This window comes from Canis lupus, chromosome 10, assembly GCF_048164855.1.
Source record: "Canis lupus baileyi chromosome 10, mCanLup2.hap1, whole genome shotgun sequence".
NCBI lineage: Eukaryota > Metazoa > Chordata > Mammalia > Carnivora > Canidae > Canis > Canis lupus.
Window position 1 is genome coordinate 3,387,934 of NC_132847.1, and position 25,759 is coordinate 3,413,692.

Consider the following 25,759-nt stretch of genomic DNA (forward strand, 5'->3'; position numbering starts at 1 on the left):
GCCTTCTACCATACTATTCAGGGTACTCAGATGGCTTCTCCATGCATTCTTTCCAGGGTTTTTATTTATTTTTGGTGGGAAAGACAAGGTGGCAGGTGCATACTACATTTAAACTGGCACAAGAACAGATGCTTGGGTGGCTCAGTTGGTTCAGCATCCAACTCTTGATCTCAGTTCAGGTCTTGATCTCAGGGTTATGAGTTCAAGCCCCACATTGAAAAATAAAGTGGAAGAAAAACTAACCAAAAGTTATTTTATGTCCAATGATTACATCCCCAGAGAATAAACTCTCAAACAGGAAATTTACATGAGTTCAAAGGAAAAATTCTGACTAGAAGTTTCATATTCATCATTCACTTTTTGTCTCAATTTTTTATTAAAATTAAAAACACGGAAAAATGTAAAAGATGACCAATGAACATCTCTATATCCTCTACAAAGATGACTGATTTTTCACAACAGCTGACCAATTTTTTACATACTCATCTTAAGATGTGCTGCAGATATCATGACTTTTCAAACTTGAAAACTTTTACATGCATCTCCTAAGAATAAAGACATCACCCTATATACCTCAATACCATTATCACTTCTAGGAAAATTAAACATGACATTATCTAAAATCCATTCCATCCTCCTATTTCTCCAAATATCCCCCCAAATGTCTTTATAGTTGTTCTAACTTTTCTGAATCAGAAATCAACTAAGGATCACACCTTGCTTATGATTCTTGAGTACCTTAATCTAGAATTCTTTTTGTTCTACTACAATGGCTTTTTGAGATGTCCAGGCCAGTTATCTTGTACAAAGTCTCAAACTCCAGGTTTGTCTATTTCCTCATCATGTAATTCGACTTGTTCCTCTATTTCATCTTTCTTGTCAATAGGATCATAAATTTGGTTAAGAGGTTTAATTAGATTTTCATTAAATACTCTTGGCAAGAATACATCGCAGGTGATCATGTGTACCTCATATCGCACCTCATCAGGAGCCACATAATGTCAGGTTGTCCCACCAGTAGTGAAACTCAGTTTGACAGCCAGATCTCTCCATTATAAAGGCATATCTTTTTTTTGCAATTCATATCTGTGACCTTTGACACCATGCTCCTTAAATTTTTTTTCACCTAATAGGTTTATCATCCATTGAATTTGTCTGATTTAATTACATGAAGGTTTATAAAATGGTGATTTTTCTAAATCTGTCATTCCACATACAGTTAAAAGATGGCATTCTTCAAATTAATTTACAGAGAGAGATTTCCTTTTTTTTCCCACTATTTTTCCATTATGGGCACATTTTTACTTAGCATGTTATAACCAATTACAGTGACTTTTTTTTTTGTTTGTTTAAGTTCTCTTAAATTTGACCAGTGAGAGTGCCTTCAAGTTGGCTCCCATGTCCTTCTGACATTGTCCTTTGAGTGCTTAGTCTTTAAGTGCTTTTTGTTTTGTTTCATAAAAAGATACCTTAGACACATCTTATACTTACCCTGCTCCAAATATGGAATCAGCTATTTCTTCAATGAGCCTGGGTTCCCCCTTACTGGGGAATAGCATTTGGAAACCATAATCTGGGCACAAAGCATGCTCATTGCTATTGGATAACCAAACATGTTTTTCTCTAGAATATCTTACAAATGGCTCTGTACAATGTTAAACACTGAGTCTTTTTAAAAACTCCTGCCTTATAAATATACCTAAATATATAAAGTTATTTTCTAATGAGCTAAGGCAGGTCAAGAAATATGCTATGCTAAAAGCCTGCATTTAATTCTAAAACCTTTCTCAGACAGAAGGTTCTAGCTACTTTTTTATTAGAACACTTTTTAAAATGATAGTGAGATACTGTGAGAGTTAAAGTGAGATATAAAACTGTGGAAGTAGGCCCAGGGAAAAATGCAGTGTATGTTAAAAATATGGAAAATCTTTGGAAAACCAATTTTAACTGATGACTAGAATGCTTAATTATAAAATATTCACATATTTCTTTATACAAAATAATTCCTAAGAGATAAATAACAAAAATAAAAAGGCAATCTTGTATGTGAAAACTCCAAAAGCAATTTCACCATTTAGCCCTCAGCTAAATTTGAGAATTTATGTACAGTTATTATAAAAGCAGGTATAATGGACACAGAGGAAAAAGAGAGAATAGGACTGTAAGTCAATTAAAAAGACTGCAGTTGGGACTTCCGGATGGCTCAGTGGTTGAGCATCTGCCTTGGGTTCAGGGCACGTCCTAGTCAGGGGATCAAGTCCCTCATCGAGTTCCCCACAAGAAGCCGGCTTGTGGGGCTTCTCCCTCTACCTGTGTCTTTGCCTCTCTGTTTCTCATGAATAAATAAAATCTCAAAAAAAAAAAAAAAAAAAAAAAAAGGACTGCAGTTAGGAGGAACCTGTCAAATACAGAAATGAAACTGATAAAATTACCACAATTGTGCCTTAATCAGTTTACAAAATAAATACTGAATAGTATTCTTGAGACTTGAGGTTGGTATCCAATTATTAAAATTAATATCTATAATTATCGCAGAAAACCAAGGCTGAAAACTTAGACTCTAGCCTTGACTCTGCCCAACAAGCTCAGTTTCATTAGTAAAGTGAAAGGCTACAAATAAACTAAAATTTCTCCTGGTTCATGGGACTCCTGGGTGGCTCAGCAGTTGAGTGTCTGCCTTTGGCTCAGGGCGTGATCCCAGGAGTCCTGGGATCGAGTCCCACATCGGACTCCTTGTGTGGAGTCTGCTTCTCCCTCTGCCTGTGTCTCTGCCTCTCTCTCTCTCTCTGTATCTCATGAATAAGTAATAAAATCTTTAAAAAAAATTTCTCCTGGTTCTAAGAGCTACCACTGTATAGTTAGATTCTGCAAATGCACCATCTGCAGCAGATAAGAGAGTATTTGTGTGACAGTCTCCTCCCCTTGCTTCACTTCACTGCACCTTCTATAATGCTATCCTAAGACTATTCAGTAATGTTAAATCATATCAAAGTAAGAAATAATATAAGGAAAAGAGATTCCATTTGGGCAAAACTTCAATTTTCAAAACTAAATTCTAAATTAAGCCACATTTTTTTAATCATCAAAGGTTTTTGGAAAAAATATATATTCCAAAGCTATGTGTGTGTATGTATGCATGCCCTAGGTGTACATACATATATTTATATATACAACCTGCGGGTGAGGCAGTTCATAAAAAATGAGCTTGATTATTTCCACATGAAAACCTGAATTTAGAGAATCCATTTCTACCTTGAACTTCTCTTTATGGAAAAGAGTGTGTCCTCTGCTTGCCTGCCATTTTAGCAAATATGACCTCATGCTTACATTATTAATTCAATGGCTCCTTTTAAAAGAAAATTCATATCAAAGCTTACTCTTAGGGAATAAACTCCAATGAGAGATACCAAACATATTCCATTATTTTCATATTTTTAAGTTAGGCCTTTTATGTTTTTTCCATGACTTAAAATTTTTCTATATATTTAAAAACCTTATTAGCATTTAAAAGTTCTTATAAAATTTGAGAAATCAGTGCTTTTCATAATCCTACTGATCAATTTCACCATTACTTAGTGGTAACTAACATTTTCTCCATAAGTAAAAAAAAGACTTAATCTAATGCAGTCTGTGCCCTATTTATTATTCTCTAATGAGGAATCTTAAATTATTTGAGAAAAGAATTAAACTTCACTGGCCTTATCTCCTCTAAGAAATCTCTGATACTGAGTAAGAGAGGAACTATAGATAAAAGGCTTCCCATATTCCTTCCATTTATAGAGTTTTTCCTTATTGTGAACTTTTTTGTGTCTGCACAGATTTGATCTGTAACTGTAGGCCTTCCCGCACTCCAGACACTTGTAGAGTTTCTCCCCAGTATGGATTCTCTCGTGCTCAGTGAGGAATGAATACTGGCTGAAGGCCTTCCCACACTGATTACACTGGTAGGGCTTCTCTCCGGTGTGAATTCTCTGGTGCCTGTAAAGATTGGATTTGCAACCAAAGGCTTTACCACATTCTTCACAGCTATAAAGCTTTTCCCCGGTGTGAATTTTACGATGTTCATTGAAGGAAGAATACTGGTTGAAGGTTTTCCCACACTCGGTACACTGATAGGGTTTCTGGTCCATGTGAATTCGCTGGTGTTCAGTAAGGGTTGAGATGCGTGTGAAGGTTCTTCCACATTCCAAGCATTTACACAGCTGCTCCCCAGTATGAAGCCTCTGGTGTTCAGCCAGGGAGGCAAATTGGCTGTAACCTTTCCCACATTCACTGCATTTATAGGGTTTCTCCCCTGTATGGATTCTTTGGTGTCTTTGAAGTTTTGCTCTACAGTTGAAGGCCTTCTCACATTCAGTACATTTATAGAGTTTCTCGCCAGTATGAATTCTCTGATGTACAGTGAGGGTTGAACACTGGCTAAAGGCTTTCCCACATTCCTTGCACTGATAGGGTTTCTCTCCAGTGTGCACTCTGAGATGCTTGATCAGGGTTGAACTGCTGCTGAATGCTTTCTCACATTCATTACATTTGTAAGGTTTCTCTCCGGTATGAATTCTCTGATGGGCAAGAAGGGATGATCTGTGGCTAAAGGTTTTCTCACATTCACTACACCTGTAGGGTTTCTCACCAGTATGAATTCTCTGGTGTTCAATCAGATGAAGACTCTGGTTGAAGCTTTTCCCACATTCATTACAAATATAAGGTTTTTCTCCTGGATAAATCTGGAAGCGTCTCATTAGGTCAAAATTCTGTTTAAAATCTTTCCCAAATGTGTAATATATATTGGGTATCCTTCCTACAGGAACAGTCTGTTGTGTAACAAGAATTGTGTCTATAAGGAAGCCTTTCCCCAACTCAAGACTTATCTGCTTTACATCTCCAATCCCAGGATTTTTGTGGGAGGCCACCATTTGCCTAAGAGGTTTCTTCTGTTGCTCCTGTTCTGTCTCACTCTCAAATTCCATAGTTTGTCCAAAATTGGTGTCCCCGTGACCAAACTTAACGGACCTTTTCTTTATTATTCCCTGAAATGTCTCTTCTCTAGAAATGTCCTGTGTGGAAGGCAAGGATTCCATTTCAGGCTGAGTCTTGAAACCTGGAATGAGTCAGGAGCATTAACGATGGTACCTCTACTGGGAGAGACAAACGCATCAGTAGAACAATAACACTGGCAATAGTACATATAAAAGAGCTGCAATACCTCTTTTGATCCCAAATATGGACTTGCATCTAGGGAAAAAATAGGACACGATGGAAAGAGAGGTGAAGAGGAGAAGGAGTGGTGGTGTGGGAGAATACAGTGGATGAATGAACACTGGAAACAAATGAAGACATTGCAATTTGCAAGAAGTCAATGCAGGGAGAACTGGCTAAGCAGAAGATATGAGGCTCAGAAAAATGTCAGCTCATAAGCTCCAGTTGGATACTGTGGGATATTTCAGTTTATCATTTCCTACTCTGTATACTGAGCAATGAAGCAGGTATTTTGTCTTTATTTTCTCCTTAAAAAAAAAAGAAAAAAAGTTTCACTTATGGGGCACCTGGGAGGCTCAGTCAGTTGAGCATCTGCCGTCAGCTTAGGTCATGATCTCAGGGTCCTGGGATCAAGCCCTGCATCCAGCTCCCTGCTCAGCAGGGAGTCTGCTTCTCCCTCTGCCCTTCCATCCTGCTCATGTATATGTTTGCTTTCAAATAAATAAATAAAATCTTTAAAAAAATAAAAGTTTACTTATTTTCTCTTTTTTAGTAATCTCTACACTCAACAAGGGACTCTAACTCACAACCCCAAGATCTAGATTTGCATGCTCAACCAACTGAGCCAGCCAGGCACCCGTTTTCTCCTCTCTATTCATATGTGGCTTTTATTATGTTTTCTCCCCAAGCTCTCGCTAAAACTCTATACATATTAGGCAGCCCAGGTAGCTCAGCAGTTTAGCGCCACCTTCAGCCCATGGCATGATCCTGGAGACCCAGGATCGAGTCCCACATCGGACTCCTTGTGTGGAGTCTGCTTCTCCCTCTGCCTGTGTCTCTGCCTCTCTCTGTGTGTCTCTCATGAATAAACAAAATTTTAAAAAAATATAAAACTCTATACACATTTTTAAAATCTCTGCTATGTTTTCCTTCAGTTTTATAAATCTGTATGTGAATATGATTTCATATCATAGTCTGTAAAAAGAGGATGTTCAGCCTTTAAAACTTACAGCAGCCCTGAAGCATGGCTGCGTTGAGGATATCTGATTTAAATTCAGGATGCTGACTATAAAAAAGAGGAAAATACAGAATAAATCAGCCACATTCAACAATCTATCCCTAGTGATTGGAAGAATAACAGTTTTTTCATACCACCCTGCCACCACTTTTCCTCTTCCTATTTGATCACAAGGAGAAATAGATATATTTCTCTCTCCTAATAAACTGCAACCAGAAGATTAACCTCCTTTGTAGGAATCTTTTTAGGCTAATGAAAGTCTACAAGAAATGCAGAGTCAATATGCCCCAAAATTCTGAAATATACCCAAACCCCAAGCTCAGATCTGATGTTAAGTCAAAGGATTTAGCTTGAGCTGATTCTAAGGAACTGTGGGTTAAAATGTGGCTCTCTTTAATCAATCCATGATTGAAAATAGATTAAAACTAAGTCTTTCTAAGGAGCTAATTATATGTACTTAAACAATAAAACAAAGTATAACTAGGTGATTTATGTCAATAAAATCCATCCAGTTTCAGTAATGAAATATATTTTATTAAAATCAAATAGTAAGAGAAAAAGATATACAGGCTATAAATATGTATAAAAATACAGATTTTTCTTCATGATGTTAATGGGAAACCTAGCAGTTTCGATTTTAAAGTATCAACCAGGATACCCTCTCTCTTTTCATCCTTTGCCACAATAGGACATCCTTTGCCCATCCAGAAACTTATCAGGCTACTCTAACATTGTTTTTCTAAAGAAATTTAACTAGTAAAGCCTAAATTAGCCATCTCTTTCTTAGAATTCCACAACATGTTTTACTTACATATTCTATCACTTAATATTTTTTGTATTGAAGCCTGAAAATAATTCAAGTATTTCTTCAAGGAGAACAGTGGACACATCTCATGGTTATTTGTTAATCCCTTACTATGCACATGACAAGTTCACAATTAGAATGACTTACATAAAAAAATAATGTGTGAACAAGCAGAGTAAGTTGGAAAAATTATGAAGGGCAGGTGACCTCAAAAATGAAAAGACATTCTCTCCTCACATGTTGGACTCCTAAAACCCAACCAGGCATTTATTGAACAAATAGTTAATAATCAATAATAACATGAAACAAACAAGTGACTAGAGAGAAGCCTCTTTGACACGAGAAGCCTCAGGTGTATATAATTCAGGGAGTGGTCTTATAAAGGAAATTGGATAATAAAGAGGGGATGGATTTCAGTAGAACAAGAAAAGAGGACTCTGCATATCAGAAAGAAGGCCTGAGCAAAGTCATCTGGCAGTGGGGAAGTAAACCTATTTAGGGGAGGCTAACTGACTAAAGAAGGAAATCCAGGTTGGAATTTGTTAAAATTTTGATTAAACAGTATGAGGCTGGGCACAGAATTCCTAAATAGTGGGCAGAGGAACTCAGAATAATACAGGTGTTGTACGTTCTCAGGCAGGTAATAATAAGACGAGGCGGTCAGATCTGGGAAAGGAGACAGGTTGGACCAGAGCAAGGACAGAGCAGAAGCAGAGCAGTGATGTAACTGCCGTGGTCTGGCTGTACTGAGTTCTTAATTTTGAGCTTCATCAGCACTGAGTTCATCATAAAGGCAGCTCAATTAGATTCAAAAACTATTAGCTAAATGCAGGATATTTGATGCCAGAGGCACAGAAGGCAAAGAAAGACCTTGTCTCTTCCTTAAATATACATGATCCAATTAGGAAAATAAACAATAACAAAGGAACTATAATTAACTCTGACAGATGCTGTCATGGATGTATTCAATGCATGCAGAATGTGCCATGTGAACTCAAGTGATTGAGAAATGAATAGTGCCTGGGAAGGAGGAGAAATAAGGAGAACCTACAGATCAGGTGGGCAGATGGATCCTGAAGGGTGAGAGGGTTTCCAGGGGATAAGACGGAGGTGGTAATCCAAGAAGGAATGACACACAAATTAATGAGTCTGCAGGTTTGGCCAGAACACGTCGCTGACATGCAAGTGGCCCTTGATTCCCACAGAGGAACATGGAGACAGGCTCTGAAGTAGGTTTAATGTCACAGTAAGAATAGTTCTTGCCTCTGTGGATAATGGAGAAACAACAAAGTCTCTTAAGGTAGAGATTAACACCTGAGTTTCAAAAAGATCTCTCTGCTGATGGCACAGAGGGTGGGAACAGGAGAACAGGCTCAGAGAGGGTAGGTAATCTTCCCAGAGCTCAGAGCATGTGTAAGCAGTGGCAGGGCTAACGTGAGATTAGGAATGTCTAAATTCAAGCCATGATCTTAAGTGCTATGCTGCACAACTCACTAAACTCTTTATCTGGAGAAAAATGTATTTTAATAAAGGTGAAAATTATCTGTGAAGAGAATGAGGGGGGAAAATGCCAATAAAGGCAAGAATCATAGATTAAAGGCCAAAGCACAAAGACAGAAGCAAAATATTGCAAATCCATGTCCCACTGGGAACAGAAAATACCTGGTGCTCTGGATTTCTATCACTGCTCTTCAGCTATCTGGCTCTATTAGTGAAGGGTTTTACAACCTCCAAGGCACTGTTCCTTCTGATATAAAGAGAGGAATCTAAATTTGACCATCTTTAAGTGATCCTCCAACTCCCATAACTGGAAGTTTTAGTTTAAAGACCAATGAGATTTGCCAAGGCTAGAAGAGAGGTATGCACATGACAGGTCTCAGGGCCAACCCCAGCTCTGTTCCTGGAAGGCAGCTACACCTGTCCACATGCCATGGTCTCTGGCTGCATTTGCTTTACAAACGTGGAGTTAAAGGATTGCAGTAGAGACCCCTGGCCCCCAATGCCAAGCTATTTACCAGCTGGCCTATTGCAGGGAAAGTGTGCCAGGCCCTGGGCTAGAAAGGCAACAGTGGTCAAGGAGAGCTGGTTGACTCTGACAGTGGGACAAGATGGCCCACTCCAAGGAGATACAAGGGAAATGTTGAGTTAGGAAATCAGAGACATGGGTGCATTGACAACACTCTGAAATAGGAGGCTGGTGAAAGAAATTTAGAAGATTCAAAACAAGGCAGAAGGTGTAAAGTATTTAAAATCTGTTGGGCATGAACATGTATAAATGCGGATGGAAAGAAAACTGTGAAGGCCAAGAGGCCAAGATGGCAGAAGAGGGTGAGAGAGGCCGCAGCAAAGGAAAAGAGGTAGAAAATGTGGAAGTGTTAGGGAAGAGAAGAGAGTCCACACGAGGGCCTTCTGGATGCCAAGAAAACCATTCCAACCACAGAGCCTCCTGTCAGGAGGCCCTGGCTCAGAATTTCCAGGGAACTTCTCCCAGTGCTGCTTCCTCATGACCTGCTCATGGGTAAGCACTGCCCTCCGCCCCCCGCCCATTCCCCAGCCACTCACTCACCTACACAGGCATCTTGAGGGACTTCCCTGTCCACGGTGCAGGGATCTTCTCCTTGCTGCAACTGGTAGATCACCTTTGGCGTTGAGAATGGAATCCCTGCTCGTGAAGAAGGGAATAGGGATTGAGCGGGTGGTACAAAGGGCAACTCCAGAGCTCAGGCACCAGAACCCATGGTGCGGAGAAGGGAGCCTGGGGAGCTGAGAGCATGGGTGCTTCTCAGGGGGCCTGGGCGCTCGAGATGGATTGGAGTGGGGAGGTCTCAGTTCGGAACTGATACAGGGCTCTACCTCGACAGGTCTGTTCGTTCCTCAGACTCTAAACTGAGACCCAGTGATTGGAGGAGGATGCTGGTCAGGAGGCAGGGTGGAAGGAAAGCAGAGGAAGGAGAAAAGCAGAGCGTGAAGGGCATCCTGTCATAAATGCCCAATGTCAAGTCCACAGATAATTGTCCTTGCCCAGGGGCATGGCAGGAGGGAAAGTGGGGACTCTGAACCCCGAAGAGGCAGCTCCCACAGCAGATCCTTCATTAAAGACAAGCCTCCTTACCCAGTGAGACCAGGGTGCCATAGTTCTCCAGCATCACCTCCCGGTACAACGTTCTCTGTGCAGAGTCCAGGTGCAGCCACTCATCATGGCTGAAGAGCACGGCCACATCCCTGAATGTGACAGACTCCTGCAACGGTAAATCCACTCCTGCTCACCCAGGACCAACTTCTCCACCGCTAGGTAGGTAGGTATGGGGAAAGTCGAAGTATTTCATATTGACTACTTGTGTTATTCTGGGGACCACCCCATCAGCTAGTACACAAATATCTACTGGGAACCCCCTGTGAGCAGTGTCACATGCCACATGTTGGGAGGGGAGGTCGGGAAAGGCAAAGTCCCTGCCAGCAGAGAATTTCTTTCTTTCTTTTTGTTTTTTTTTTTTTTAACAGAGAATTTCGATCCCAGTCTGGAACCTATCGAAGTACCTGAGCACCTACCTCTCACTCAAAATCTAAATTAAAGGGCGGGGAAAAAATCAGAATACCCTTAGAACAATGCTGACACTTAAGAATACACTTAGAAAATTATGGCAATGCCACTAGCAGAACAGAAACACAAAGGAATTTCTCAGATGTAAATAAAGCAAATGATAAAAGTAGTATTAGCTCATGTTTGTTGGATACTTGCACATTAGGAACTGACAGGAACTTTGCACAGAGTATCTTCACTGAGTTCCATAGAAATCCTATTAAGAAGATAATTATAGGGGATCCCTGGGTGGCTCAGCGGTTTGGCGCCTGCCTTTGGCCCAGAGCCCGATCCTGGAGTTCTGAGATCAAGTCCCACATCCGGCTCCCGGCATGGAGCCTGCTTCTCCCTCTGCCTGTGTCTCTGCCTCTCTCTCTCTCTATGTGTATCATAAATGAATAAATAAAACCTTAAAAAAAAAAAGAAGATAACTATCGTTAAATCATTTGACAGATGAAGAAACATCTCAGAAAGGTTACATTACCTCCCAAGGTAATCCTGTTAGAAATTGGTGGAGATTGGAACTGAATTCAGGCAGAGACATCTCTAAGCTATACTGTAACATGGGTTTCCACTCTTTATGGAAGTTAAAAGACCCAAAGGACCTGCAAGACTATACAGGTGCCGAACGGAACTGTGAGAAAAGTAAATTCTTGCAGGAGAACCCCAATGAGCTACAAAATATGAGAAAGCAGAAGTTGGCCAGATGCCAAATCTTATACGAAAGGATGAAAGAGATGGAATGCATGAAAAACGATAACATTTTGACCTTGTGATTCTACTTTTAGGATTCTACTACGAGAAATCCTCATACAACTGGGTAGGGATATTTGCTCAAGGATATTCAGCAGAACTTTACTTATAAGCCAACAGCTGAGTAGTGAACCTGTGGATGTTTTACAAATACATGACTAAAAGGACTAAATGTCCAACTCTTGATGTCAGCTTAGGTCATGATCTCAGGGTTCTGGGGTCGAGCCCTGAGTCAGGGCTGTGCACTGGGCAGGGAGTCTCCTTAAGATTCTCCCTCTCCCTCTGAGCCTCCACCCCACCCATGGTTGTGTTCTCTGTTTCTTGATTTAAAAAAAAAAATTGTTTTTAATAAAAAAAAAATAAAAAATAAATAAAAGAACTTTGAAGATCTTTTTTTTAAAGATTTTATTTATTTATTCATGAGACACAGAGAGAGAGAGAGAGAGAGAGAGAGAGAGAGAGAGGCAGAGACACAGGCAGAGGGAGAAGCAGGCTCCATGCAGAGAGCCCGATGTGGGACTTGATCCCAGGTCTCCAGCATCAGGCCCTGGGCTGAAGGCGGCACTAAACCACTGAGCCACCCAGGCTTCCCTTGAAGATCTTTTTCAAGTAGGTTCCACACCCAGTTTGGAGCCCATCGTGGGGCTTGAACTCACAACCCTGAGATTAAGACCTGAGCTGAGACAAGAGTCGGGCACTTAACTGACTGAGCCTCCTGTGTGCCCCTTAAGGATTAGGAGATGGTAAGGGCCTGGATTATTATCCAGGTGGATCCAGTATAATCACAGTGATCCCTGTTAGGACCCAAGAGTCATAGTCAGAAGAGGACAAGGTGGTGACGTGAGGATAGAAACAGATTGAAGACATGCACTTGGAAGATGCCTGGAAGGGCTACAAGCCAAGGAACACAGGCCACCCCCTGAAGGCACAAAGAAGGCCTGGAAACAGATTTCCCCCTCAGAGTTTCCAGAAAGAACCAGCCCCACTAAGAACCTAAGTCTAAGATTTTAGACTTTGGACCTCCAGAATTGCAGAAGAAATTCATGTGGTGTTAAGCCACTGCATTTACGGCAATTTGTTACAGCAGCAATAGGAAACTAATACAACAGTGAAAAACTGAAGACATCCTATAGATCTATCAGCAGGGTAACAGATAAGCAAATTATAGGACATTTATCCCATGAAATATTTTACATATATAACCACTAGATAGAATGAGGTAGATCTGTATGGCTGATGTTGGAATTTGACCTTGACACACTGCTAATTCATATGAAATATAGCAAGCTGCAAAACAGTCCATATTTGTTGAAAATTATTTATCTAACTATACGGATACGTTTGGAAGAATACACAAGCCATCCACCCTCATTATTCTTTCATGTTTGTGGAGGAACAGAAAAGCAATCTTTTGCTTATTACTTTGTCCCCTTCTGATATGCTTACATTGTTTAACAGGATGTGTGTGTTTGTTTTGAAATTTTTTGAATCCATTTTAATTTGTGTATTGAGTTTTCAGCTCTACGTCTTTGCATTTGTAGTGGTTGCTCTGAGAACTATAATACACATTCTTAGTTCTTTATAGTCTCCTTAGAGCTAACATTTGATTTCAAGTACCTGCAATATATGGGAACTTCCCCTTCCCTATGCTGTCATTGTTAGACACTCCCAGTTGAAACAGTTGACAGGACCCACCAGACCTCACCAGGCACACTCACAGAGGTCAACAGATACAATGCAACGAGATAAAGAGAGTGCACCAAAACCCTGGAAGACCAAGATGTTCCAAGTGCAATCTCCTCTTATTTGCACACACAGACTAGGCCGCATCCGGAAGCTAAGGAGGAATTTTTATTTGGGAGGGCTTGAAAGGGAAACTCTCAGCAGGAGCCTTTTGTGTTTCAAATAAGGCTTGTCAAACCATGTAGGCCAGCTGCCAACCCTCAGTGAAGAAGATTATCCTGGGGGCAGTCAGGGGCACTGGGATCTTAAACAGCACATTAACTGCTTTATCATGCCCAGGGGTCAAAAATCAGCCATCCGGGCATCCCCAGGCTAAAGACAGAGACTTTCCAGTCCAGACACAAATGAACTCTAGATCCACAGCTGCCATCCTGGGGAAAACTCACAGAGCTCTGGATTCCCCCACGGTTTTCATTGGGAGAGCAAAGTACCCAAGGAATGGAAACACATCCACCATCTCTAAACCCAGAAAGCAATTTATGAAAGAGACAGACTTCACTTACTGTCACCTCAGTGGGCAGCAGATCCACGGCCATTCTTTCCTTCTCAGTTTTCCTATCAAGGGAGTGCAGACGGCTGACAAGGTAGGTCTGGAGAGGAAAAGGGGTCATGAGCAACTCTGGTGTCAAGGATGGCTTGGAGAGAGGAAGTTACAACCACCCATCATGTCCACCAGGTCCTGGTGAAGCCTCAAGCACATTAATGACACAGACCAAGTAAAATGCGTGCTTACCCAGCCAGTGAAGCTCTAAGGCAATTCGCCAATCTCCATCTCCCTGTATTAATGATATCTAACTGAGATAAGGTGATACTTCACTGTCACCTCAAGCCTGTTAGCTGTGACTCTCGGCAAACTGCGACTCATAGATACCAGGAGCCCTTAGGAAGCCTTAAACTGTACACACTGTAAAACCCAATTTCCCCGGCTGCCACTTTTGAACAGTCAGCCAATTCTAAACCTGCCTGCCCCACCTAGCCCCTTTCTTCCCAAAGAAACGCCATAAAGGCACTTACCCACATTTACCTTGTCTCTCTACCTCATGACCCACCCAGGCACTTTTCCCTGAGTGGCCCCGCCTGGTCCCGAATATAACACAACTCCGCAAACCTTCCTCCCCCCACCCCTGCATCTGGTGCTACCTTACCTCACCCACAGTAATGTGGTTAAAGCCAACGCTCCCTCTGGCACAGATGCACACCTCCTATACACACGTTCCACAGGTGTCACCCCTGATCACAACCGCAGCTGGAAACGGCCGTCCTCACACACAAACCCCAGCTGGGAGGGTAAGGTAAGAGGGTGCCTGCAGCAGCCAGACAAGTGTCAGAGAAGGACCCCGCCACAGCTGCCACCACTGGCTGCCTGGGTTTGCCTGGGGGTCTTCAGGGAGCAGCACCTGGCCTGAGGGGTCAGCTACCTGAGTGTGGGGTGTCCCCTGGGCTGGGTCGCCTCCGCCAGCTGAGGCAGGCTGCTGCAGGAGTAAGCACAGGCACTCCCTGGTGCACACCTCCTCCACACCAGAAGCTGGGCTGCTTCACAGGTATTGTTTCTGAACCTGGCGAGGGCTCTAAATAAAGTACTGCTGCCCCATGTGATAGATGCTAGGAAGACCGAGAACTTAGGGAGTCAGAGCGACCTGCCAAAGAATCAAAAATGGTAACGGGCAGGAAGGGAATCCTTGTTCCAGTCCAGGGCCCTAGCTAAATGTGGCCAACCACCTGGCCACTGCGCCCTAGTTTCCCCACCTATAAAATGGGGGCAGGGCATAAATACCGACGGATGAAATGAGATCATTCACGCAGGGCGCTAGCACTGCCAGCCACGGCACCCGAGCGCTGGGCGCACGAGCTATTGTTTTTACTTCGCGACCAAGTCTCCCGGAAGACAGGCCGCAGGGGCCCCCGCCCGCAGCATCCGGGCACGCCCCAGCTCACCTGGCAGCGCGCTCCCACCCCGCGCGGATCCCGGGCACCTGCGACGCCCGCCCCGCCCCGCCCCGCCCCGCACCGCACCGCCGCCGGGCCCGCGGGGACCGGCCTCCGACCCCCGGCCGCGCCGCGTCTTCCCGTGCCCGCGAAGGGCCCGGCCGGCTCCGCACTCCCCTCCCTGCCCGCGGCCGGCGCCAGCAGCACCGCCGCCACCGGGAGGGCCCCCGGGAGGTCTCCGCCCCAGGCCGGCCGCCCCAGCTCAGCGGCGAGCCCGCGCCACCGCCGCAGAAAGGCCGGAGCCGTGCCGCAGCCGCTCAGCCCCCGGGACTACCACTCCCGGCATGCTTCCGCCGCGCGAGGACTACGCTTCCCAGGAGGCGACTGGGGACCCCCGGGGGGGGCCCGGTTGGTTACCCCGCGCCGCGTGCTCGCGGGACCAGCCCGCCGCCCTCCCGGGTCTGCTGCAACGCCGGGACGCGCGCCGGACGAGGGAGGAGGGTGGTCCCCCAGCCCCGGGCCCGCTGCCTGTGTCCCCCCGGGCGCTGGTGCTAGACAGGCAAGGTGATTGGAAAAAACAAAACCTGAATTTAGACGCCTTTAGCAGGATCTGTGCGCCAACCAGCTAGTTATGATTTTTATTTTAATGCGTACCATATCCAGAAGATGATGTATATGCATAGGTACAGTTTAAGAATGAAACCAATACCTATATACCCAACACTTGGCTTGAACAGAGATTTGGCCCAGATTTTCTGAAGCCCCATCCACAATGCTCCCCTGTCATGTGTCTAAATGGTCCCAAGCATTTCCCTTGCTTAGCTTGATGGCACTGTGTCCCACAATAATGTTTATTGTTGCAAGGTTTTTAGTCTTAATATAAATGGAACTGCTGTATGTTCTCCTGTGACATATGCTCAACATGATCACTGTTTGGAAAAAAAAAATCAACTGAGTGTATTTTAAAGATCTTACTGGCTTTATTCAGTGATTCACCAGCTGGGTAGCATCCTGTCTAGCAGGTAGGAAGGATCTCCAAGAGTACTACATGAAAGCCTTTCATAGGCAGAAGGGAACAAGCACTAGGAAGTTATACTAGGCAAAAAGTGGATTGGTTATTGCAAGGTTAGTTTCCCTGCGGAAGATGGCAAAGGTTTATCAGTTAGGTTATCTAACTAAGGATGATCATGTGGTTCCTGATTGGCTGGTTTCCAAAAGAGCTGAAACTTTACGTCTTGTTTGGTGAGGGGGGAATTTAGCCTGAGAGATCTCTTTGTGAGCCTGTTATCTTTAACAACTTTTAGATTCACCGATCTTGATATATGCAAAGTTCATTCATTATCACTGCTGTGATAAGCTGTATAAGATCCCATTATTCACTCATTCAAAACCAAAATAAATATTTAACACCTATCTTGCTTCTGGCATTGTTCTAGATACTAGAAGTATACCAGTTGAACAAAACTCTCAAAACCTCTGCATTCGTTTTTCTCTGCATTGCTTAAATTTCTCTGGAGGAGAGAGAAGAAAGATGATAAACAAGAATAATAAATGGTATGTTTTTAGGTAGTTCTGAGCGCTAATAAGGGAGGAGGAACAGTACCCCTGGTTGGGGGCAGTGGTACTGCAAATGTTATATAAAGGAGTTGAGAAATGTTTGACTGAGGGGACATTGAAGAAAGACCTGCAAAATGATGAAGTGTGAGCCCAGTTAAGTATCTGTGAGGCGGCTTTCTGGTCCACTGAAAGCCCTGAGGTGGGAGCACATCAGGCCTGTTAAAGAAATATTAATACTGTTGCTGAAGCAGAAAGAGGGCAGAGAGAATGAATGAGATCAGAGGCGAAAGGACCAGAATGTGCAGGCTCTTTCTTATTGGTCATTGTCACTGGGTCTTACTCTGAAAGAGAATGCTCTAAGCAGTGGAGATGTTAAGAGTAGGCAGTTGGTTTTAACAGGATGCCAGGAGGTCCGCAAACAGGGAGTCTGGGTCAGTTAAGGGGGAAGTTAGAAACCTGTCCTGACAGCATTCCCAAAACACAGCCACAAGAAGCCAGATCAAACTAGACAAGCCCACGACAGAAGAGGCTAGAGACCCTGATCAGGTTAAGGGAGAAAAGGTGAGAAATCCTGCTCCCAAGAAGTCCCCTCCCCAAGTAATAAATATCCTACTTCCTAGCTAAGAACTGTCAATAAAAGATATAGAGACCCAAACCCAGCTTCCCCCTTGAGCTTGCTTGCTCTCACATCTGGACAGCATGCTCTCACTTGAATAAACTTTCCCACTTACAACACTCAACTGTGCGACCTCTCCTGGAATTTCTTCTTGTGACAAGACCAAGAACCTCCAGCGATATCCCAGGGACAGGCTGGGTGGAAGCCTCAGTGCCCCGGAGTCTCCCCTGTCCACCTCACAACAGAGACATCTTCAGATGTCCATTTCTAAATGATCGCTGTGACCGCCGTGCTGAGACTAAACCAAAGGGGCAAAGGAAGCAGCAGAGAGACCAGGCCTACTTAAGAAGGCCTTGGCCCTAAATTCTGACAGCAGTTTGGAAAGAGCAGGTATAAGTGGTTGGAAGAGCTCAAAACTCAAAATATGGAAAAGATAAGGATGTTAACATTTTGAATACAATGTTTTTCAACATTGTATATTGAAGTATATTTTAAATAGTCCTGGCAATTATATTTTTAAAAATACTCCATCGGGGCATCTGGGTAGCTCAGTGGGTTAAGCGTTTACCTTCAATCCAGGTCATGGTCTCAGGGTCCTGGGATCAAGCCCCTCAGGCTCCCTGTTCAGTGGGGAGTCTGCTTCTCCCTCTCCCTCTGCTCCTCCCCATGCTTGTGCTGCTTCTCTAATAAAATCTTAAAAAAATTCTTTATAATCCATTCCCTTGCAGGTAACCTTTATTTCTTTATTTTGACTTTTATATTAAGTACCCTCTACCCCTGCTGGTTTCACGTATCTTTAAGTATTTCTATTTTTCCTGCTGTATCTAGCAACTGGCTCTTCCACTGCTTTTGCCTTGGACACACACACAAAAGGTAAGGCTCAGTTCTGGGGGTTTTTCTGCTCTCCTCAATAACACTTTATTTTTTTTTTTTAATTTTTATTTATTCATGATAGGCACACAGTGAGAGAGAGAGAGGCAGAGACACAGGCAGAGGGAGAAGCAGGCTCCATGCACCGGGAGCCTGACGTGGGATTCGATCCCACATCTCCAGGATCGCGCCCTGGGCCAAAGGCAGGCGCCAAAACGCTGCGCCACCCAGGGATCCCTCCTCAATAACACTTTAAACTGGTATTATTGATGTCTGGCTTTCATATCTCTGATAATCTCACATCTTAATTCTTTGTCTTTTCCTTGGAGAGGATTCTTCAAATTTATCTTCAAGCTTACAGAATCCAAATTATAAAGTGATTATTTGTCCACTTTGTTTCTAATGTACTTTATTCTTAAAAAAAAAAATGGCCACATGGGGCACGTGGATGGCTCAGTTGGTTCAGTGCTGGACTCTTGACTTTGGCTCAGGTCATGATCTCAAGGTTGACATCAAGCCCTGTGTCAGGCTCTGTGCTCAGCACACAGTCTGCTTGAGATACTCCCTCCCCCCACTCTCAAATACATAAATAAAATATTTTTAAAAATACAATTTTAAAATGGCCATGTATTTGAGAAGAAAGGTCTACATTATGTAGAGCATCCTTAAAGAAGTAAGAAACATGCTGTCCTGATGCAGCAGACTCTATGTGGCCAGTGTGGTATAACTGGAGATGGACAAGTTTTCTTCCCTCTCTCCCACTCTCCCTTCCTTCTTCCTGTCCTTCCTCCTTTCTCTTTACAGTGAGGAAATAAAGACAAAAATATTGTAAAAAAAAAAAAGGGGGGGAAATAGGAATTGTTCTTACTGTTCAAGATTATAAAGTCTAAAGTGAAGTATACAGTGTTTAATATTGCATTACAACACCACTTCAACCTTAATCTCTCCAGCAGTGGATGATCTAAATGACATGTCCCTGCACAAATGTGGAATGGAGGCTGATGGACTGGCTAGATTTGGGGACACCAGGTATACTGTGTAAAATCCCACCCAGAATCCTACTGTGAAAGTGAATGTTCTCATAGAAACATGCCATAAGCTATTTACATTTTCTTGTCCTATATGAACTCTCTTAGAAGTTTAAAGTGTGTTATAACATTCAAGTGTGATTACAAACGTTTGTTTAGGAAAAATAACCCAACTGACATAAGCAAAGAGATGCATGGAAAGGATGGTGTTGGAATATAGGGGCTGGAGGGGTAATTCTATCCCGGTCTTTCTGTCACATAAATTTATGGAGTGAGTCATGAAAACTTGCCGCTTTTAAATTGTATATAATTTGCTTCAATTTCTTTTGCCCGTATCTTTTTAAAAATAGGCTCCATGCCCGATGTGGAGCTCAAACTCATGACCCTAAGATCGAGTCACGTGTTCTTCCAACTGAACCAGCCAGGCACTCCTTTCCCATGTCTTTCTACTTAACAGAGATCACAAACAGCCACTGATGACAGAGCAGCTTTTAGACCTCTTGCCATGGGCATGACAAGGGTTTCTTCTGCCTTAAGCAAAATGAAGTTCTTGGGTATGGCACACAGTAGGCACTTAGAGAGAAATAAAAATGGGGTAGAAATGATGTGTGGTTGTTTGAGAAGATAACAAAAATGTTTCTTGAGGTGGGGTAATGATGGTGGTATAAATCTAAAACTCCCATCATATACTTTAAAAAAATACAATAAAGGATGAGGAAAGAGGCAGTAGTGTTCCTAAAATGGATATAAAACCACCACCAGGAAGAGAAAGTACATTCCATGTGTGAAAATATACAAAACTGTACAGATGTTGAAGAGAATGGAATATAAGTGCTTCAAAGCACATGTAGAATATATAAACAACTCCTATAACTTGTTAACAGAACAGCCCATTCTAAACATGGGCAAAGGATCTAAACACACATTTCTCAAAAAAGATGCAAAATGGACAAAAAACATAAATGACAGGTTCAACATCACTAGTCATTGGGCAATGCAAATCATGACTATTATGGAAAAAAAAGCCAGAAAATACCAAGTGTTTGGCAGAGATGTAGAACTAACCAGATTGGAAATGGAACCTTTGTACATTGCTGATTGGAATGTAAAATGGTGCAGCCACGATGGCAAAGAGTTTGGCAGTGTCTTACAAAGTTAAATATCCACTCTTCATATGACTCTGCAATCCCACTCTTACATATTTACCCAAGAGAAATATCTACACAAACACTTGTATGCAAATGTTCCTGGCAGCACTGTTCACAATTGCCAAAATGTGCAAATGACCCAACTATCCATCAACACATGAATAGATAAATAAAATGTGGTGGATACTTACAAAGGAATATTAGCCTTAAAAAGGAAGGAAATCCTGACATCTGCTATAATATGGATGAACCCTGAAAACATTATGCTAAGTGAAATAAGCCAGACACAAAAGGACAAATATTATATGATCCCACCCATGTCAGGAATCTAAAGTAGGCAAATTCATAGAGGCAGCAAGTAGAATAACAGGTGACCAGGGGCTGGCAGCAGGGGAAATGGCGGTGTTACTGCTTATGGGTACAGAGCTTCTATTTGAGACAAAAAGTTCTGAAAATAGATTGGGGTGATAATTACAAAACATTGTGAATATCCTCAATGCCACTAAGTTGTACACTTAAAAATGGTTATAATGATAAATCATATGTTGTATATATATTTTACCACAGTTTTTTTTTTTTTTTAAATACATGCAGGAAGTGAAGAGATATCCATGGGAAGGTAATGCTGTATGGGGAAAATACTGTTAATGGAAGGATAGGATGTGGAAACCATGTGTTAAGGGGGAAAGTAGCAAGAGGAGACAGAAGATCCCGCAAGAAAAAGAGAAAAATCCCCGCAAATGGTTTTGACCCCACAATTCCTCCTCCAACCCCCACGGCATCACATCAAGAAATAATATTTTTCTATATATACAGAAGTAGGTCTGGGTGACTTAAAGATCTTAGATTCAGTCTCAAGCTTGTGACAGAAAGGGCACCAGAAATGAGTTTGCAGGGGCTCTTGAGGCCAACTCTGGGACAGTTTTGGCATCAACATACGTAACGATATTAGCAGATTACAGTCTGTTGAATAAGAAGCCATGCTTCCAGTCATAAAAACTGGAATACTTCCCCAAAGTGGAAAGCTAATTAATAAGAGTATAAGAAATGATGAATTATGAGATCTCCATCAGGAAACCATTGTAATAATAATAAAGCAAGTGTCATTAATAGATGCTGCAAGTGGCAGAGTTGAGTTTGTCTAACACAGATATACATGCATACGCTCACAGGATCTGCTCATGGTACTAATGACTGAAAAGAGTGGGAGACCAGGCAGGCACCACTTTAACAAAGACAAAGCTAAAATCACCAACATCACAAGGCTCCCAATGCAATAATACAAGGAACTGAGAATACAGTATTGCTTTGGTGATTTTCTGACTAAAAAAGCACAGCGTAAATCTAACCATGGGGAAAACATTGGACAAAGCCAATGGAGGGACAGTCTAGGAAAAAAAAAAGATCTATTCATTTCACAGACCTCTTTATGTTTGGTAATGCAACAGCCAACAAGAGAAGGGCCCAACCCACCTGAAAAAGTGGACATTTTAAGTCATTTAATTAACTATGAATATTATAAATTCAATGTATCAGGCAAATCAATCATATTCTAAAAGGTGAAACCTATTCTTTTTCAGGTTACTTTGAAAATGGCCTATTAAATACAAACCATAAAAACTGACATTCTCTTATGCCTAGTCTATGTCTAGACTGCCTAGATTCTGAACAAATCTCTTTAATAAGAGAAACCAGGCAAATAGAATATGTTCACAACTCAATAATAAGTCTTCATTTGCCTAGTTCTCTTATGTATATTTTTTAAATTTTTTTTTAAAGATTTTATTTATTTATTCATGATAGTCACAGAGAGAGAGAGAGAGAGAGAGGCAGAGACACAGGCAGAGGGAGAAGCAGGCTCCATGCACCGGGAGCCCGATGTGGGATTCGATCCCGGGTCTCCAGGATCGCGCCCTGGGCCAAAGGCAGACGCCAAACCGCTGCGCCACCCAGGGATCCCTAAAATTTTTTATTTATTTATTCATGAGACACACAGAGAGAGAAGCAGAGACACAAGCAGAGGGAGAAGCAGGCTCCCTGAAGAGAGCGGGATGTGGAACTTGATCCTGGAACTCCAGGATCATGCCCTGGGCCAAGGACAGACGCTCAACTGCTGAACCACCCAAGCGTCCTCTTATGCACATTTTTTAGTTTTGTGTGTGTTTCCTGACATGGGATAGGAGCCAATCTCTCTTCCTCTGGTGATCTAGGGAGATGAATGAGAAGGCAAAGTATAGACAGGAGAGGGAGGTGTTGATAGTTTTGTTAAGAAGACAAGTTTAAATTCAACAATGGACTTTATGATCTTGGGAGGTCTTTGAGAAGCACAATTGGTTGAGCATCTGACACTTGGTTTTGGCTCTGGTCATGATCTCAGGGTCATGGGACTGAGCCTTGAGTCAGGCTCTGCAATGAGTAGGGAGTCAGCTTGAGATTCTGTCTCCCTCTCTCTCTCGGTTCCTTCCCCCTCCTCACTCTAAAATAAATAATATTTTTTTTTTTTAAAAAAGAGAGAATATTATGACCTTGGAATAGTCCTTGGGTACAACCTCTTAAATGATATTCACTTGACCTCAGGTGATCAAGTAGTAAAGTTCTGTTGTATCCTCCCTCAAATGACCCAGTATAGAGTTGGGGGGAAAAACAAATAAGCAAAAACCCTCTATTTAATCATTTTTACTGATATACACACTGGTCTTCCTACTGATCCTCATTCTGGCTGGCCCGGGCAACCTCTTCCTGAGAATGCAGGCTTTCAGGCATCAGGCAAGCTAAGGTACCCCATGCTCCTCCCCAAGTCATTTCCTTACCTCATAGACAAAGGCAATTACCATCCTGAATTTTATGTTCGTGTGGTAATTAGTCTCCAAATATGGTTCCCACACTGAACCACAACCCCAGTATTCACACCCTGTGTCATCTCCTCCCCTTGAATCTGGACCACATCTATAAGTAATTTTTCACCAAGAGGATACAAAATCAATGTCATTTGACTTCCAAAGCTGAGTTTTAAGATCTGCAACTTCTACATAGGTCACTTAGAATGTTGGCTCTTGGGAAACTGCCTCAGAAACCAGCCACCTTTCTGTGTGAAGCCCAACTGCGCTCTCAGCAGCAATCACTGGGTGCCTGCCACCCTGGACACCAAGCTCAGGTGAGCTGCAGCTGCCATCTGACTGCATATGCATTACAGACACCACGTAAGAATTGCCCAACTGAACCCAAATATGGTAACAACAGTCTTAATAAATTGTTGCTTTAAGCCACTAAATTTGGGGATGTTGTTCCACAGCAACAGATAGCTAGAATATTTTGTCATTCAATCACCTGCTATTTTTAATATCTTGGCCACATGTATAAATCACTTAAAATAAATTTAATTTTGCAGAACATATTATGATACCATATGTTGTTTCCTATGACTTCTGAAAAGTCAACAGGCTGTTAAATTTATCTGTTTTCACTTATAGCCTTAGTTCATTCATTTTCCCTGATGTTCTGTTGTTAATATTCCAAAACTATCGATTTTCCTATTAAGAGACATTCAGACTACTTCCAAACATTAGCTACAATGATCAGTGCTGCCAAGAATATCTTTATATAGGGACACCTGGGTGGCTCAGCAGTTGACCATCTGCTTTTGACTCAGGGAATGATCCTGGGATCCAGGATTGAGTCCCAATCAGGCTCCTTGCAGGGAGCCTGCTTCTCCCTCTGCCCACGTCTCTGCCTCTCTCTGTCTCTCATGAATAAATAAATCTTTTTTTTTAAAAGAGTATCTTTATGTAAGTCTCTTACTGCTCATATGCAAACATTTATCTATTATATAAGAGGAATGGAACTTCTGTGTTTTATGATATGCACAAGTTCAACTATATAGGATGCTGATGGTTTGTTCCGACTAGCAGAGTATGGATTCCAGTTATTCCACATTCATTCCAAAACTCAGTAATATCACACATCTTTGTCTTTACTCATCTAAAAAAAATAATAAAATTTGGGGTGCTTGGCTAACTTAGTGAAATGTGTGACTCTTGATCATGGGGTTGTGACTTCAAGCCCCATGTTGGATATAAACATTACTAAAAAAATTAAAATAATGTCTATTAAAAATCTATAAAATCTCATAAAATCCTATCTGTAATCCTAAATTCCATTTTTAGGTATCTTTTTCATGTTTTTAGAAGTATGTATTTCCTCTTTTGTGAAATAGTCATGTATTTGAACCACTTTTTTTTCCCTACAAGTTTGTCTTTTCAAGTTGATTTGCACAAATTTAAAAATTTCCAGATAGTAATAGTAAGCATTTGTCAAAAATGTTGTGGGAAAATCTATTTTATGTCTTGACTTTTCATTTCCTTTGTGATATATTTTGATGACCAGATTTTTTTTTTAATCTGAGCAAATATATAAAAAGATTTCATGGCTTACCTGTATCCTGTTTAAAAAATCCTTCCCTATTGTGAGGTCATAGTTATCCTTTACATCTTCTAAAATACACAATTTTGCCTTTTACAGGATTCTTTTTGTGGTGAGGGTAAGCATCCGATATTTCTTCTATGTGGATGAACTATTTTTCTCAGAGCCATTATTCATTATTGAATAATCTGTTCTTTCTCTAAATTCCTCCTGTTGTGACTACTTTTAATATTTTGCCTTTTTCTTTTTTACCTTTTACCAGGTTAAGTAAGTTCTCTCCATTGCTTGGCTAACAGTTTTTATAATGAATAGGTGCTGAATATTTTGGTTGCTTTGTCTCCGTTTATTAAGATGAACATATGGATTTTGCACCTTTTATCTGTCCAGGTGGTACACAGCATATGTAAGTTTCCTAATGCTAAATAGCCCATCCATTCCCATGAAAAATCTACATTTATTATGACACATTAACTATGTTGAGGTACTTCTGGATTACATTTACTCTGTTTAGGATTTTTACATTTTTGTTCATGGATGATATAGGCCTGCATTTTTTTCTTTCTTGTACTTCCCTCATCAGATTTGGGTCCTGGGTTACATGGAATCATTGTGCTTGTACATTATCTCCTCTGGAAGATCCTGCATAAGACTCAAATGCCCTGTTACTTGCAAGTCTGGTAGACCTCAACTTAAAAATAACTGTGCCTAATATTTTCTTTGTGTAACTCTATTCAGATTTATTTGAGGCAATGAACTTTTTAGGACTATATTGTTTCTTGGAGATGTGATGGTCTGAATGTGTGCCCCTTCCAAATTCATATTCAAACCCTAACCCCAAAGATGATGTCATTAGGAGGTGGGGCCTTTGGGAGGGGCTGTGATGGTGGTGGAGCCTCCCTTACTCCTTCTGCCATGTGAGGATACAAGAAGCCACCAGCTAGGAACCAGCAAGAGGGTCCTCACCAGAACACACCCATGCTGGTACCAGGACCTTGGACTTCCCAGCCTCCAGAACTGTGAGAAATAAGTTTCAGTGGTTTATAAGCGGCCCAAACTTTTTTTAATGGTATTTTTTTTTAATGGCAACCAAAATGGACTAA

The 25,759-nt window shown here is 41.9% G+C and overlaps 1 protein-coding gene across 4 annotated transcripts; it reads right to left on the bottom strand.

The window, feature by feature from the left end:
- Positions 1 to 338: 338 nt before the first annotated feature.
- ZNF354C (zinc finger protein 354C) lies at positions 339 to 15,078 on the bottom strand. 4 transcript variants are annotated; one of them, XM_072840537.1, is made up of 6 exons: positions 14,514 to 15,078; positions 14,241 to 14,374; positions 13,599 to 13,685; positions 10,132 to 10,258; positions 9,586 to 9,681; positions 339 to 5,098 (listed from the first exon to the last, which is right to left on the bottom strand). In XM_072840537.1, exons 3-6 carry the CDS (start codon positions 13,629 to 13,631, stop codon positions 3,684 to 3,686), a joined length of 1,671 nt encoding a protein of 556 aa, XP_072696638.1. In that variant the 5' UTR covers positions 13,632 to 13,685; positions 14,241 to 14,374; positions 14,514 to 15,078; the 3' UTR covers positions 339 to 3,683. The 4 variants fall into 4 exon arrangements, with proteins under 4 accessions (XP_072696638.1, XP_072696637.1, XP_072696636.1 ...); XM_072840536.1 differs by having other exon boundaries at positions 14,241 to 14,399; XM_072840535.1 differs by having other exon boundaries at positions 14,241 to 15,078.
- Between the last annotated feature and the right edge of the window lie 10,681 nt (positions 15,079 to 25,759).

Bases quoted from the DNA above. Each gene is read 5' to 3' on its own strand.
- ZNF354C (XM_072840537.1), bottom strand. From the start codon at position 13,631: ATGGCCGTGGATCTGCTGCCCACTGAGGTGACA. The intron at 9,682-10,131 runs GTAAGGAGGCTT...CTTCACGAGCAG, and splicing joins TGGCACCCTGGTCTCACTGG to GGATTCCATTCTCAACGCCA. The intron at 5,099-9,585 runs GTGAGTGAGTGG...GACTCATTCCAG, and splicing joins CCCTCAAGATGCCTGTGTAG to GTTTCAAGACTCAGCCTGAA.